At 38.4% G+C, this 17,698-nt stretch overlaps 1 protein-coding gene across 8 annotated transcripts in view; it reads right to left on the bottom strand.

Annotated features, from left to right (window-relative positions):
- Positions 1 to 17,698, bottom strand: part of FAM118B (family with sequence similarity 118 member B) — a 39,243-nt gene that overhangs the window by 14,435 nt on the left and 7,110 nt on the right. For 4 of the 8 annotated variants that reach the window (XM_057490649.1, XM_036930018.2, XM_057490650.1 and 1 more), the window contains exons 2-4: positions 11,306 to 11,376; positions 6,557 to 6,649; positions 1,214 to 1,466 (exon numbers count right to left, since the gene is read on the bottom strand). In XM_057490649.1, coding sequence (XP_057346632.1) covers positions 1,214 to 1,466; positions 6,557 to 6,642 — 339 coding nt within the window. In that variant the 5' untranslated portion in view covers positions 6,643 to 6,649; positions 11,306 to 11,376. Of the gene's footprint in view, positions 1 to 1,213; positions 1,467 to 6,556; positions 6,652 to 9,667; positions 9,763 to 11,305; positions 11,377 to 17,698 lie in introns of all 8 variants that reach the window. The other 4 variants (XM_036930021.2, XM_036930023.2, XM_036930019.2 and 1 more) reach the window with 3 other exon arrangements.

Here is a 17,698-nt window from a genome sequence, read left to right as displayed (position 1 = left end):
ATGTCAGTTCAAACCCTCTGACATTTTTAAATTGGATTGTTTGCCTTTTCATTATTAAAGTTATAATAGTTCTTTATATATTCTGCACTGCTTATCAGACATATGCATTGCTAATATCCTCTCCTATACTCAGGGCTGCCTTCACTTTCTTGACAGTGTTCTTTGAGCCTAACAGCTTTTAACTGGTTGAGTTCACTTTATCAATTTTTTTCTTTTGTTGCTTGTACTGTGGTGTCATGTTTAAAATACTACAAAATCATGAAGCATTAAACCTATGTTTTCTTCTAAGATTTCTATAGTTTTTAGCTCTTATATTTAGGTCCTTAATCCACTTTGAGTTAATTTTTATATCTGGTATGAGGGGGAGGTCCTATGAGCTCTTTAAAGCCTATTAATTCCTTATATTGTTCTAGGTTAGCAACAATTGATCCCAAGAAAGAACAATGATATGAAAAGAGGAAGTAAAAGGCCCTAACCTTCTGAAATAAGTCATGAACCAGAAGGAAATGACTTAGAAATACCTGTTTTTTAGGCTAACTCTTAATGACACTTCTTTCTTACAGACCCTTAGCACATGAGGGGAAAATCAACCACAACAACTGACTTTTTAAAGAGCTATTCTTTTTTTTCAAGGTGCACCTGATTACTAAGATTTAGAAAATGCTTTAACTACTCTATTACTTCCCAATATATCTCAAGTGAATCCTGATTTTTAAGACTTTTTAAAGCAAAACAAGACAAAGAAGTCTTTTAATCATTTAGGACTTGGTATCCAACTCAATTTCATAAAACAAGACAAAATTCCTTATGAATATTTTGAGTAACTGCCATTAAAAACTGCTGCTACTTCATCCAAAAAATGCTAAGAATTATCTCTAATCTTTCTGAGGTTCCCTGAGAGGCATGGATGCTACAGAACACAGCTTCTATACTAACAAGTACAGAACAAGTAATTTCAAAACACAGCAATAGTGAGACAGTAATCTACTCTTTGTACATAGAAAGGTCCCGACATCATCAGTGTCATCAGTTCACACATACACACAGAAGTGGGATCAAGATAACTATCCTGAATGGGGTAAAAAAACAGACATTCTGCAGAAGAGCCAAGTATTATGCAAACCTACAAGCTAGAAAAGAATATCCTATTACAGTGAGCATGCACATCACGGTTTTAGGAACTAGCAGATGCTGGGGCACCCGGGGTACTCACTGGAGAGAGTTTCTGGATAAGGTCATGGGCAACATGGACAAGGTTCTTGTCTTCATGGAGACACTTCTGAAATTTTTTGCTCTCCTCATCTTCTAGAAGATCAAAATCAATGGCAGCATCCAGTAGGGCCTGAATCAACCCCTTCCAGGACTTCAGGGCTGGAACCTGAGGGGCAACCGCAGCACTGATGCCTGTTCCGATCACCAGAACCAGCTCTCGAGGTTTCTTAGTTTTTAAGCTTGGAAGTAACTTCCTGAAAAAGTCAAACAGACAAGAGGACTGGAAACATCCAACAAGTATGAGGCACATGGGAAGGTGTCTAAAACTATGATTTTCAGCTATAATTTAAAAAAAAAAATTTTTTTATTAAGGTATGATTGATATACACTCTTATGAAGGTTTCACATGAAAAAACAGTGTGGTTACTACATTTACCCTTATTATCAAGTCCCCACCCAGACCCCAGTGCAGTCACTGTCCATCAGTGCAGCAAGTTGCCAGAGATCCACTATGTGCCTTCTCTGTGCTACACTGCTCTCCCCGTGATCCCCCACACCATGTGTACTAAACATAATACCCCTCAGTCCCCTTCTCCCTCCCTCCCCACCCACCTTCCCACACCCCTCCCCTTTGGTAACCACTAGTTCCTTCTTGGAGTCTCTGAGTCTGCTGCCATTTTGTTCCTTCAGTTTTGCTTCATTCTTATACTCCACGAATGAGGGAAATCATTTGGGATTTGTCTTTCTCCGCCTGGTTTATTTCACTGAGCATAATGTCTCCAGCTCCAGCCATGTTGTTGCAAATGGTAGGATTTGTTTCTTATGGCTGAATAGTATTCCATTGTATATATGTACCACATCTTCTCTATCCATTCATCTACTGATGGACACTTAGGTTGCTTCCATTTCTTGGCTATTGTAAAAAGTGCTGCGATGAACATAGGGGTGCATATGTCTTTTTGAATCTGAGAAGTTGTGTTCTTTAGGTATATTCCAAGAAGTGGGATTCCGGGGTCAAATGGTATTTCTATTTTTAGTTTTTTGAGGAACCTCCATATTGCTTTCCACAATGGTTGAACTAAGCTTACATTCCCACCAGCAGTGTAGCAGGGTTCCCCTTTCTCCGCATCCTCACCAACATTTGTTGTTCTTAGTCTTTTTGATGCTGGCCATCCTTACTGATGTGAGATGATATCTCATTGTGGTTTTAACTTGCATTTCCCTGATGATTAGTGATGTGGAGCATCTTTTCATGTGTCTGTTGGCCATCTGAATTTCTTCTTTGGAGAATCATCTCTTCATATCCTCTGCCCATTTGTTAATCAGGTTATTTGCTTTTTGGGTGTTGAGGTGTGTAAGTTCTTTATATATTTTGGATGTTAACCCCTTGTCGGATGTCATTTACAAATATATTCTCCCATACTGTAGGATGCCTTTTTGTTTTGTTGATGATGTCCTTTGCCATACAAAAACTTTTTAGTTTGATGTAGTCCCATAAGTTCATTTTTGCTTTTGTTTCCCTTTCTCGAGGAGATGGGTTCAGGAAGAAGTTGCTCCTGCTTATATTCAGCAGATGTTTGCCTATGGTGTCTTCTAAGAGTTTTATGGGTTCATGACTTACATTCAAGTCTTTAATCCATTTTGAGTTTACTTTTGTGTATGGAGTTAGACAATAATCCAGTTTCATTCTCTTGCATGTAGCCGTCCAGTTTTGCCAACACCAGCTGTTGAAGAGGCTGTCATTTCCCCATTGTATGTCCATGGCTCCTTTATCAAATATTAATTGACCATATATATTTGGGTTAATGTCTGGAGTCTCTAGTCTGTTCTATTGGTCTATGGGTCTGTTCTTGTGCCAGTACCAAATTGTCTTGATTACTGTGGCTTTGTAGTAGAGCTTGAAGTTGGGGAGTGTAATTCCCCCTGCTTTGTTCTTCCTTCTCAGGATTTCAGCTATAACTTTTAAGGTTGCAAAGATGACAAGCCCCATTTTTGACGCCTCTACAAAGTAGCGTAAGCAAAGAGACCAGAACGTTGCACCAGTGCTTGCTGCAAAACTGAGAAACTATTTCAGGAATCCTAAGAAGCAATCCTAAAATCAGTATTCCCCTTCACAGTTCTCTCAACCTTGGAAAACTCACTAACATTAGGAAAAGGCTCAATTATACTACAGCTCAACTGAGTCCTGCTAACTGTATTTTTAAACCAACACTGAACTTCAAAAAACATGTTTGATTTGGATTCCAGAGAGAAAAGAGTCCCATGCAAATTAAATTACTATTGTTGAGAAATGTGAAACAAGAGATGAAAGAAAGCCAATAAAAAATTTAAGCCCAAATTTTATGAACATTATTAAGAGAAAACTGAGCATGAGACAGTCAAATATGGGAACAAATGTGCCTTTGGTTTTGTTCTGGATATCCTCAGACCAAAAAAGGGAAAAAAAGTGCCATATAGAATCCCAAAAACACAGGAGCCTCACGTACCTAAACAAACAAAAACTAACTTACATGACAAATGAGAATCTTCCCTTTCTTACCAGGAAAAGCACAGACAGAGCTCTGTCCTGAAGCTTCTATGTGAGACAGCATGGGTACAAGTTTGTGTGTTTTGGTTCTCCACCCTCCTTCACTCTGGAAACTATATTAAAATTGAAACATGTTTATTAACTTAAATTATTGCTGATGGCATGTTTTTTCCCCAGGAAACTACCTTTCTCAACCTTCTGTCCAAGTAATAAAATGAACAGAAAAAGGATCCACATTTTAGCTTAATGCAAGAAAGGAAGAGTATCTTCAGCCTTGGGAAATAAGCTCTAGAACTGCCTTCCCTATCCCCAGCTCCTGAGTTCAGATAGTCAACAAATACGACAAATTTAATCAAGTACCAGACATTTTGGTAGGCACTAGCTGGTTTATCTTTGAATAAATTGGAGTCCCTGATCTCAAAAGTTTAGACTACTGGAAAAGACTGCTAACAGACATTAAAAGCGAATGATAAAAAATGACTTTCAGTTCAAGGGACTCAAGATGGCAAAGTATACACAGATATACACTAGCTGAAAATCCCTAGGAGTCACAAGAACCATAAATAGTTGTTTTCCCCCAATCTGGGGATTGGAGAGAATAAGGGTTTTTACTTTTCACTTGATTATGCTATAGTATTTGAATTTGTTGCCTCATACATTATAGATTTGAGGTATAATTTTTCCTAATTTAAGACTTTCAGTTAAAAAGAAAACAGCTGTGTTTCATTTCTGGTTTGTCTTAGAACCACCAAAAAATAGCAAAGCAATTTTTTAGAAGGCATAAATTCATTAAAGGTAGAATAGGAAAAGATGACAATAGACAACAGAATCTCAAAAGTTGTAAAGTGAGAGCTGATTCCCTCTGTAGAAATATGGGGATGTTCAGGTACATCTGAAGGTGGAGGGGCACATGGGGCAAAACCGGAAGTCATTGCAAGGCTGTATCAGGAGAAGGGAGGACTCTTAAGACTGCAGGCTTGCTTCTGGAAAGGCTGAACCAGAGGATTCTGTATATGAGAACACTGCGCCTAGCTTGGGGAAGAGGACTGAGTAAAAAGTCTGCATGTGAAATATAAGATTCTCCCCGGCACCCTTCTCCCAGACACGTCCCCTATCCAGTCAGAGACGGAAAGATTTCTCTTTGGGGAAAACGGCCAGCATGGGAGAAAGGACCACAGATTCGGATGGGTGAGAATTTCTTAGCCGCCGAGCCTGGCCCAGGCTTGACACCCACAGTAAAGTGTATCAGTGACCAAGTGCCTTATCCACACAGATTCTCCTATTGGCTTTTTCGTGTCTTCTCTTAAATATGAGCAGACAAATAACAATTGCCTTACATTTGAACAAGGCCCCCAAAATGAGTTACACCAAAACAAACTAGCAGACAGAAAATAATTTGGAGGAAATAAGATAATAAGGGAAAGACGAGGAAGACTGAAAGGAAACAATGACATCCTCACATAGATTTTGTAAAAAATAGAATCAATGAAACACAGAACAGAATGCCTATAAAAAAGGGATGGGCAAACAAAAAGATTTCTTGGAAACTAAAAATATAAAATAAAAAATCTATAGGGCTGGAAGATCACAAAAGAAAATTTCTTCCAAGTGAATTATTAGTAGCCATCTTGAAAGAGCCATCCAACGTCTGGTTTCATATGAAGGCACATCATTGTGAAATTCCAGGTTACTGAGAATAAAATAACCATCCTTACAGGCTTCTAAGGAGAAAAGAAAAAGAGCTCATAGAATGCCAAGGCCTGGTAATCAGAACAGACCAGCTATTTTGGCAGGAACACTTAGATGTTAGCATAGAATGAGCAATGACTTCAAAGCTCTAAGCAAAATGATTTCCCACCTAAAATTCTACATTCATCCTAATCACCATATCAATTTAAGAGTATGATAAAGACATTTTCAAATGTCTCCAGGAACTTTTCTCCTATTGATCTTCAGCAAAAAAGCTAACCACTAGGATATATTTCAGCAACATGAAGGCGTATACCACAAAGGAAGACATGATACCCAAGAAACTGAGGATCCAGTATAGGAGATGTAACAAGGAATTCTCAGGGTGACAGGAAGGGAAAAGGACAAATATCAGCAGCGCAGCTGAGCTGGAGAACAACTGTCCAAGTGGAGAACAGTCCAGAGGGAAGAGTCTATTAAGCGACTTAAACTAGTAAATTACAGTGTCAGCATATCTCAGATATTTACTCTCTGTTACAGAGTTTGAAGATAAATTCATAGGTTGACAGCAAACAAGAAAAAAAAACAATCTTTCACAACTTGGGAGGAAAAAATGGACAAGAAAAGAAATGTAATCAAAACACATTATTAGTCTCAGCTATTTATACAGTCACATAATGTACATATTAAAAACCAACTTAACCAAAAGCTGTGGTACAAGACACACTGAGGAGTTTGGGGGATTGTGTGATGTTGGGGGAGAATCCCTGACAGCAAGCCTAATCCTTATCTCCCATAACCGTGAACAGATAAAACCCAAAACCTAAGGAACAGCACCACACACACAGTATTTAAAAATATGGATGTTAAATTCTAGAAGCAACAGATTAAAAAGTGTGGATCATCTCTGAGGAGGGGTGAGGCATTATGTGCCCTGAAGTACTGACTTTTAAAATTATGCATATTTATGATGCTAATTTAAAAAATTAACCCAAAAGAAAAACAATTTTTTTATGAAGGTCATTATTAATTAGTAAAAACAACTGGGATGTAGGGCAAGTTCATTATTTTTTATTATCTAGCAGTAATGGTAATTTATTATTTCCTAGATTCCCTTCTCTTGATTACCTGGGCTTTTTGGTGGGGGGTGCGCCATCACTGAAGAATCCGAAAATCTTGTCTATATCAGAGGCCTGGCTCCCTGTAGAAGCCATCCAGTTTCTAAAACAGATTAAACACCATAGACCACAATTAGATCTGTAAAATATACCATTCAAAACAGCACATATATTAAACAGTTTAAATACACTGTACACTCTAATGGTGTTTTAGATGTATCTCCTGCTTACCAGAAATTCATTAATTTAGAAGCACACCAAACTTAAGGAATTAAATTCATCTAAAAGAAAGTAACCTTGACATTCTGACTTCAGTGCTCCATACTATCATCTTGCTTCTGTTCCTGCAGGCTCTCCCCAACCCCCAAAACAACAAAAACCAATGTCAACTCTTGTCAGTTATCAGTCATCACTTTGCAGAGCCTAAGAAATATACCTGTTTTTCTCCCATAATATAGGCTTCGGGAAGACAGGGGATTAACAAGAACCCATGCATAAGTGTGCTAATAGCCCCCAATTATCCATTTACTATCAGCTAAAGAGATCACTGAGTCAAGAATAGAACTAACACTAATTTGCTGGTTGCTAGACATTCTTTGTGGCTGGACAACTGTGTCCTCACAGGCAGTGAGGCTTATTTCTCTAGCTAAACACAGGCGGACTCTGAGACACTGCAATAAATAGGAAGATATTAACAAGCAAAGATGTTTGAAAAGTAACCCATTATGTTCAGGTGACAGGAGAGCTAGCAGTAAAAGAATTACCATGGATTAGAATGAAAACAATAAAGAGAAGTTTTAACTGCTCAAAATTTTATTAAGCTTGCTAAATCTAAGGACTGTTAATTCTAAAACAGCAATGTTTTAAATAGTGTGTACAAACACACACAATATACAGAAGATAATACACACTGCCAGTTTCATTTCCTTTCATTGTCAATATTTAGAAAGAATCAAAGAATCAAATTATAATTATTTGAAGCTTGTTGCTTTATTAGAAAGCTTTTTCTTTATTAAAACATTTTTTTTAAGTTTGCCAAATTAATTTTTCTTGTAAAGAGAAGGCTTAGTTTCTCACCCCATATTCCATCTCACATAATGGAATTCTCCTTTGATGTCATAACTATTAGGAAATAGTAATCAACGATCACAGAAATACGTTGGGAAGTAGACCATCCTTCTAGTGAGATCTTTGATTTTGTTGGTGAGAAAGCTGGGGCTCAGAGAAGACAGGTGAATTACTTAGTAAATCTTGCCTTAATCATCATCTGACATGTTTGTTAAAAGTATGTGTTTTTAAAGATAAAGTCTATTACTTTAAAAGACAGTATAGGTTCCTGGGCTCTAATCCCAAATTAATAAACCAGAATATCCAAGAATCTTCAGGGGATTCTTATGATGAGGCAAACAACAAACACCTAAATGAAGTGCAAACAGTTCTTCTATAATCCAACTATTTTTCTAATTGTAGGACGCACACTAGGCACGCCATAAGCCATCCTCCCGTAAGTGTACACATCCTTTCTTACAGCCTAACAGCTTCCCAGTTCGCTAATATCAATAGTCAGGAGTCAATCGCCATTAAAATATTTCCTTAAGGTTTCAATTTATGTGAAGTCCTTTCCTACTGTGTAGTCTATGCTATAGTGGGGAGAAAGAGTGTTAGCACAATGGTTACTTCTACGACATACACGATAAATACCCGTTAGTTCGGGGATATTTTTTAAGACTATGCAATGGAAGACTCATGGACACTGAGAAATGACCAAGGGGGAGGGACGGGGGCTGTTGAACCACTGTGATGTACATTTGATAATAATAAAGAAAAAAGGAAAAAAAGACTGCACAATGGAAAGTGTATATGCTATGCTCTTTCCTTAAATGATTCTATAAACCCATCTTCTAAACAAAGTACACCCATGTAAAAAATACTGCGTATTAAGAAAAATGAAAGTATAGAAGTAATTTAATGTTTATTAAGTTTTAAAGACAGACACCTTCCAAATTCAGTGCTCAACTGAGCTACTAAACCAGTTTTAGCAAACTTATGTGGTGTTTATCACATGACAAATACTATCTATAAATACGAACCGATGCAATTCCCTTTATGAAGGACAGTTATTACCTTATTTTAGTGATGAGGAAACTGAGGCACAGAAAGGCTAAGGTACCATGACTCAGACCAAGGCAGTCTGCCTCCTAGTCCATGCCGTTGAACACACTTTTACAACTGGACAATGTTCCCCAAGTATTAGTTTCTCGCCTTATTTTTAATTTGCAGGCCAAAACTATCAAAAAGGAAGCTCCTATGTTCTAGATTTACCCGAAATAATTCCGTGTAATGCTCTTAATAGCTGCTACATGACGAGGTGCGCTGCTGAAATAATCATGAGTCAACTAAATCCAGAAGCTGCATCAAACAACTTTTTCTGGTGACAAGCACCGTTTCTTATGGACCTCCTACCACCACTAATCTACCAGAACCCTAGAAAGGTTCTATAATTTTCTCTTGAAAAATACGCAAGGTCATTTTTGCTGGATTCTACTTCTGATGGTCAAAATTCTTCATGTCTACACCTGAATACTAGGCTGACTTTTTTTCTTTACAGAGTCAACTGCTCTGAAGGACCATTTCATCTACATAATTTAAGAAATTCAATATGGCCAACAGCTCCTGACAAGTTGTTACTGGAATGTTTTGAGTCCTCTTATTGAGGAACAAAATGAGAAGTGATTCGATATGCTCACATCACATTTGCTCATATACTCATCCTGTTTTCCAACAGAATAACATCTTTTCTTCAGTCTAAAGGATGCATCATATGATACAATCTCACATGTATACCCAGTGGCATCTGAGTATAAGCCAGATCTTATTCCTGTATTGTTTCAGGAAAAAAATCTGTTATAGCATTTATCCTAAACAACATGCAGTTACTGCGAAACGGCTTCCAACCTAAGTGTGAAAACCTAACATGGAACCCCCACCCTAATGTGCATCGGCTAGTCCACACATTAATGTCTTTATGTAATCACTGCCTGAGTTCTCATTTTAGAGGGACTTGCTAAGGATAGCAGAGGCGGAAAAAGCTTTTCTGCCACAAGACAACAAAAGCCTTTACCTGTGGTAGTGTCTTCATTACTCCAATTACTGCTAAGTCACTGAGAACTCCTTCAAGGCCAACAGAAGTCAGCAAAATAAACATCAGAAAAGGAGCTAAGAAAAGGAGCAGTAACTTCATTAACAAAATTTTTAAGGCCTGAGTCTTTGTTCACATAAGACACTTAAACTTGAAACCTACTGGCTTGGCAGGAAACAGAATGGTGGATGAAAAAGGGAAAAATCCAGGCAAGTGTTTTAGAAAAAATCCATTAAGAAACACTGAAAAGGGACAGGAGAAAAGGGACTGTTTGCATGAATGAAACAGTTGTACAAACTGGAGGACGTGTGGATTTGAAAACATCAAAGAATCCCAGCAGCCCTTGCTTTCATCAGCATCTTGGTGCCAGCAAAGAGAGCAAAACTGATTCCTTTTTCCGCTTCAGAATTAGAGTGAGGTTTCCCAGCCTGCTCCTTCTGCTGATCTGTGTCTCTCCCTGTGTTTCCAGTATGTGATCTTCAGCTCAAATACCTGACATGCCAGAAGGAACTCAGAATAACACACTTTGGTATATGGGTGGAGAGAAAGTTTTAATGATGGCATTTTTGCCTGGAAATACAAGATCTACAAGTGACCAGCTTGAGAAGGCAGTACATTTCTTGCTTTACAAGAACAGCTTCATTTACAGCAAGCTTTCACTCCTTTCATTTTAAAAAATAGCACAGTGACTAGGATCAAGAATGGCTTCTTTCTTTGGCAAAAACATAGAAAAGGGTTAACTACATTTTTAAAGTGAAAAATATAGTCATCCTCCGACTTGGAAGAAACGAAACATTTCTAATTGTGGCTTTTGGACTAGTTCCAACACATCTGTTTTTTAGCAGCTATGGGGGAGGAGAGCAAGGACTAGATTCCCAGTATGAGGTACTGTAAGAGAGCACTTGGCATGCTTGGTGACAATTAACAAACTAAATACAATATTGTACTCAGGTAGTTGATGATTTCTGTTATATAATGTAGACTGTGGCCTTTCCTGCCAGTGTGGAAAACAAATCTTCCTTTTTCTTCCATCTAACCCACACAAAGAAATAAAACTGATACTGAGGAATTGCATCCAGACGTGCAAGGAGCTGATTCCTCTGCATACAGTGACTAGGCCTTGAAGCATTTCCTTTACTTCTGGTTAACTACTCTGCTCTTACTTTTTCCCCTCACCTGTATGTACATGCCTGACACCCTCTTACCTTCTGTCAGGTAAGATCTGTACCACCCTCATTTCCTGAAAATCTACTTTAACATAACACTGACAAAATGCCAAACTGATGCCATTTATTCTTGGCATTTTACCAGGAAACAATGACCCATATATGAACAGTGTGAGAATGACCTCATGAGCGGTAGGGTTTCTGAAAGACTTTAAGGACTAGACGTATAACCCCAAATTCTAGAAAGCCCTTTAAAACTCAAGTCCCCAAATAAGCCACATTGGTATTCTAGTCTCAAGAGCTCAGATATTGTTTACATCAGTTATTTTCAATTATAAAACAAAAGTAACACATCACGTATAGGGAGCAAAACTGTTTCAAGAAGGAACAATGGAACTTCGAAGTTAAAATCTGATTTGAGTTAGAGGTTGGTGATAGAAGCTGATGATTTTACCGTGCAAAGAATAACTTCCTTCTTTGTTTGTCACTGCTTTCCCTCCTGTGATGCTTCTGAGAAGGTATATCCTGAAAACAATGACACATGTTGCTAAGGAAGAAGACTTTAAAAGTATTTATAAAAATATTTCCCATATATCAATTAGTATGATGACACAAACAGTTTCATCACAAATGACATAGGCTAGTAATTAAAAATGAGACTAAATAAATCTTCAAGGACAAGATTTTATGTTCTAGTGAGTTCTTAAAAACTAAATTCCTCCTATTAAGGTACCGTGTGCTACATATGGTGATGCTCTCAACTGCTTCCTTCTCGTGCCTATGTAGGACAGCCAACATGCTGCATACAAACGCAGATTCACCCAAGTGGGGGGAGGTGGGGGGTGTGGAGGGGGTGAATCCAGAAGGTATCATTACAGAGGATCGCTCTAGGACTTGAAATCTGACAAGTCTTAAAGAACGGGAGACTTCCCTGTTATTATAAAAATAAAAATGTTTAGTAAGAACATCCTACTAATTGCCACCCCTTTTCACTTTCTTAAGGATTTCTGACTTAAACAGCATTAACTTTGACAATCTTTTAAAAAGTTGTATTTTGACAACATGAAGCTTGGCAAATGTTATGATTAAAAATCCCAAGGGGGGCTGAATATTAATAGTAAGTGCATTCATTGTGAACAGCAGGCATAACATCTCAGAGGTCCCCACATTGTGGACATGTAACTGGAACCCCATGAATAGCAAAATCAAGTACAGACTACAGGAAAGATACGAAGTAGGTGTGTTTTACAATTATTCCTAGAGCTAACTAACAGGAAAATAAACAAAATGCTCTGCAACATGAAGATTAAAAAACAAGTCACTCAAGTCCAATTTATTAATTACTTTTGAATTCACATTCAAGTGCACAGTACCTTAAAGAGATGTAACAGATAAAAAAATGATTGAATAGACATCCATCCTAGGTTCTTAATTATATGTTAAAACTCAATTACTAGAATGCCCAATAAAGAGGGATTTAAGAATAAGCTTGCTTTGAGTGCATTCAATTTCTCTTTTAATTTTGTCATCCAGCAGCTACTAAACATCTTCTGAATGTCAGGCACCTGACCTTCTCCTTAGAATGGCGATGGAACTGGAAACAAAAAGAGGTTGTGGCATTTCCTTTTACAGAAAAAAGAAAGTAGACTACTAAATCTTGAGCTGTTTCATACGGAGTCCTACCTAAAGAAAGGAGAGAAGAGGCCTGGCAAATTTCTCAAAGGTCCTTCTAACTCGCAGTTACATGAGCTCGAACCATTTTCCTTTTTTACTGTGAGAAGTACAATGTTTTGCCACAGAAAGTCAAAGACCCGGTGCTTCTCAGCATTTTCTTTAGTGATCTTACTATAGCTTCAACTTCATGGGAAACGAAGCTAGACACAATGAACAGCAATTCACAGACAGGACTCAAATCTGAAACAACCAGGACAAACTGGGAAAGGGATTGATGAGAAGGAAGTATAAGAACTATGAAAGGGTACTCTATGAAAAATAAAATAAAATTTGGAAACAAGTTGGGAAAAGATTACGGCAAGTATGGCTGAAAAAGCTCTAATGACTTCACTGGATAAACTGAGCCTGGGTCTTTATTTTTTTCCTGTAAAAAAATTTTTTTTCTGGTATCATTAATATACACTTGCATGAGCAACACTGTGGTTACTAGATTTCCCCCCATTAGAAGTCCCTACCACATACCCCATTACAGTCACTGTCCATCAGCATAGTAAGATGCTACAGAATCACTACTTGTCTTCTCTGTGCTATATACTGCCTTCAGCCTGGGTCTTTTACAAAGAGTACTGTGCATCTGAAACAAAGATGATACTGAAATATATATATATACACCTGATGTGCATGTGACTTAGACAATATTCTACTATATTAGTAATTGATTAGGATCTTAAGAAAGTAGTGTTCCTAATTTAGATTGGAAACTTAAAACACTTGGAAAATTTCACTGAGTAAGAGAACAGAAAATGTAGACTGCCAAATAAAAACGTTAAAGGGATTTTGAAGCTTCTAAACTGAGCTTCAAAGGAAGGACAGCTTCCCCCTAAGCCCAATCTTCACCCCCATCACTGCCCTTCTCAGAGCAAGTGCACTTGACACCTTTGCTATATAAAAACATACTTTTTTGGCTATAAAGCCCTTTGTTTATTACAAAACAAAGCCCTTTGGCTTTTAACTTGGAGATCTATAAATTGGAATGGCAAAATTTTCAGTTTTTACTAAATGCTAGGTCTTATAAGCACGTGATCCAGCGTCAGCTTCTTATTCACAAAAAAAGAGTGTTTTTGTATAGCTGCCTTATGAAATGAAGTTAAGAAACTTTGGTGTTATTTTGGAATTACCTAATTCAAGTTAAAACATAAGTCTGGGTGCTTACAAATTACCATCCGCAGAACATTCATGGGATGGAAATAATCTGCCTAGTTACCAATTTATTTTAGTTTGAGTTTTTTGAAATTGACTGAGAAAAAAACCTACTCTAGAAAGCCCAGGAAGTCTCTCCCTTCCTATAAACACATTGGCCCCTTTACTGTTCCTTCAACAGGCCTGGTACACTCTGGCCTTGGGGCCTGTCTTCACACTGGTTGTTCTTTCTGCCTGGCAAGACCTTGCCCATGTATCTGCACAAGTTTCCAAGCCTTTGCTCAAACAACACTTTCTCAGTGATGCTACCCTGACCACCCTGTTTGGAACTGCAACCTCCCTATTCACCACATTATCTGTTCTGCTTTTTATTTCATTGCACATGCCGCCCTCTAACATACTAATTATATTTATTAGTATAATAGATATGCTAATCATGTTTATTATTTGTCATCTGCCTCCTCCCACTGGAATGTAAGCTCTTCAGAGGTAGACACCTTTGTTTAGTTCACCACCCTAGATCCCAGTACAGCACCTCCCACATACATAGGCACTCAATATTTATTGAATAAACTAACTCAAATGCAAGACATTGCTTATGATTACAATTACAAGAAATTCCTTGTGCAACACAGAAAGCACTTCCTTTTAAAAGAAACACCCCATTATTGCTTTCATGTAGCAAGGACCATATAAGGCTATTTCTTTTTTAAATGGGACAAATGGGAAACACATTTCTGTGAAAATTAAGTGCCCAGTAAATCAAGTTAGACAATCCTTTTTTAGAAATGTCAAAGGTCGTAACACTGACCAAAAGTAATCTGACTTTACCAGGCAAAAAGATTTCAGACTTAAGGTTTCAAAACTATATCCTTTGACATTAATTGTTCATTATTAATTGAATTAATCAATTGATTAATTTTTATATACAAATCATTTTATTTTTATAATTCAAGTTTCTGACAACTAATATGTATACTGATTTTTAAGGGTGGATTCTTAACACAAGAACCCTTTCTGGCAAATGACTCAAGGACATCGACATTAGTCTTTAGGGCCAAGAAATCAGTTTCTTGCATTCTATACATTAAATCTATGTGAAGTACCTTACAATTACAGAAAAAGAAAAGCTTATGTAGCAGCAAAAGGGATTTCAAAACACAAATTAATTAAGACATGGTTTCAAACCACTCAATGGCTTCTCACTGTGTTTAATAAAATTAAATTCCTCATCAGGGCCACAAGACCTGGCATGATCTGGCATCTGCAGTTGTCTTTACAACACCCCACGCAGCTGTCTCCCTCCTTCCCCAGGCTCTGGATGGAGCCACACTGGACACACACAAACTTTCCGGGCTCACACACAGAACCTGTTCCCCCACCCCCACGCCATCCTTGCCCTCTCGTATGCAATGTTACTTTAAGTAGTCTGCCTATCCTCCCTCTGCCAAGAGCTTCATTTATACTTCAGCTCCTTATCTGCATCTTTTAACACTTGCAATTACTGGCATTTTCCCTAGGAACAAAAGCTCTTCTAGGACAAATATAGTGTCTGCTTAGTTATCATCCTATCCCCAGCCCCTGGCACGGTCTCTGTTAGATAGTAAGTGTTTACACGGTGTAGTAAATGTTCAAATATTTGCTGATTGAATGAGTGTGTACCTACCTCGAGTTCGAGTTAATTTAAAGTCTAAGAGATCAACTGATAAGTTTCAATTTCGTGGGCTGTAAGAAAAGGGATGAAAGGGTCAAGTTGCAATAATGCAAGTCTTTTATGCCAACAAAATACCTTCCTTCTGTGCTTGATGTGCACCACTCACCTGTTAAACACTGATGTTCACCACTACATATAAAAATTCTCATGTGCTTTGGGAGAGCCTTCTTTATCTTGCGAAAAGTCTATAGATTTGTTTTATAAAACAAAGCTACATGCACTTGATTCTCTGTCCATCTCTATTCTAGCCGTCCTATGGCCTGGCAACGATTACATTCTGTATATACTTGTAAGACTTTAAAATGACAGGAACTGTATTTGTCACAAGTTGTTTAATTTTTATGTTCAAATATTTGTTAAATGTCAGGCACTGTGCTAACAACATCACTACTGCCACATCCAGCTTACCTGCACCCAACACCATGCACTTACAGTGAACCAGGCACTGTTTTCTACACTTCACAAAGCATTCCCTCTTCTATGAAGAAGATACTATTATTATCACATCTCACAGTGAAATAATAATAAATAATGAAATTGAGGGGCAGAGATGTTGAGTAACTTGCTAAAGGTCACACGGCTATTAACATGCTGGGCACGGGACACTGACTCCAGAGTCCACGTTGTAAAGACAATGCCGTACAGTCTCATCAAGACTTACCACAGTATCTACCCTTAAGGGTCAAGCCCTTGGTAAGTCTCCACCTTTTAGGAAAGACAACTATAAATAAACTTCCATTTGTTCAGTTTAATATGCACATGTGAGGTACAGGAGAGATTAACAATTGTGCTTGAGGAAGATCAAGAGAAACTTGATGGGCTATAGACGGCTTTATGACAAAATTTAATGAAACCATTACTGTGCATCTTCCTTTACCCCTTGCAAGCAGCTGACACTCATTCCACTCTCACCTCCTCTGGGCACTGCTTTCCTGGTTTTCCTCCCATCCCTCTGGCAGAAGTGCTCCTTCCCCTGCCCGAGCCCTAAATGTTGAGGGTCCTCAGGGTACTGTTTTAGGCTCTCCCATCTCATCACTTCATCTCCTCCCTCCTCTCTCCACTCCATCCATCCCAGTGGTTTAAAATACCAATTCAACGCTAACGACTCCCAAATCTCTCTTTGGCTCAGATCTCTTCTGTTTCAGCCCCATGAGAGATTTCCTCAAAAGCTTCAGTTACACAGCCCTTCAAAACTCAAAGGTACTTTGAGACAGTCCTGCAAACTGAAAGGTCAAAAAGCAGTTCAGCAACCTGTTCCTTATCATGTGCTTGTAGGTCTCTGATTGGCAGAAATAATCTCCGGTTGATAGGATTATAGCTGATTATTTCCGTCTTTTGGTTTTGAGCACCAACAACGTTACTTGCTGATTTTTTAAGAACTGTCATACACTTAAAAGTACACTGCTTGGCTCGATTTCAATAATCCCTTAAGAATAAGAGAATAATGGGCCAAAGGGCATTTAGGGAAGTGCTTAAGGTTGTAACCTTAAATTAGCTTGATAATCTTTTCAGGATATATTTTTTTCTAATAAAAAGTAACTGAAAATACTCTGTTTGACCTGCAAATAAATTGAGATGAAAGCTTGGTTGGGTCTTGTTAAGACCTGAAACAAGAATCTGAGAGCTCAAAAAAAAGATATTACCTGCCACGGAGACCACCAGAACTGGAAAGACGAGGCGAGCAGCAGCAGCAGCTTTACAGGCACTGCTGCACTGAGCCCGTAGCATCAGCCCTTTAAAGTGGCCAGTGAAAATAACAGAGGAAAAATACTTCGGTGGGAGAAAAACAGGTTCGCAAGAGCGAAGGTCAGCGCAATACTGAGGGAGGAACCACGGGGGAGCAACAGAGCGCTGGGCCACGGGGGCGGGGGGCCAGGGCCGCTAACCGGGAAGGAAAACGGCTTCCCTCCTGGATCGGAAGAGGAGCGGCTCACGGGCAGGCACCGCAGGACCTACGTGAAGCACAGCGAGGGAGAAAAAGCAAAAGGAAACGGCCCTGCAGCCCTTGGAGATCATGTTGATAGTTTGGTTTATCTCGAGAAAAGCAGTTTTCAAGAAGAACTCTTGGAAGAAGTGTAAGCAACCTGGTCACAGGTTATCAGTTCCCCAAATTGAGAAAACTCTGCCAGTTTGCCCTCCTTTCACACCACAACTCATCTGTATAATGGGTAAGTGCCTCCTGTTGGTTTTTAAACTTCTTCCTTCACTTATCTTAGTGTCTGAGTAAAGTTAACTTTTAAAAATACAATTGGCCCTTGA

Source organism: Manis pentadactyla, chromosome 13, assembly GCF_030020395.1.
Source record: "Manis pentadactyla isolate mManPen7 chromosome 13, mManPen7.hap1, whole genome shotgun sequence".
NCBI lineage: Eukaryota > Metazoa > Chordata > Mammalia > Pholidota > Manidae > Manis > Manis pentadactyla.
Note: the sequence above shows the minus strand (reverse complement) of the source record. Positions and strands in the feature narration are given on the sequence as shown.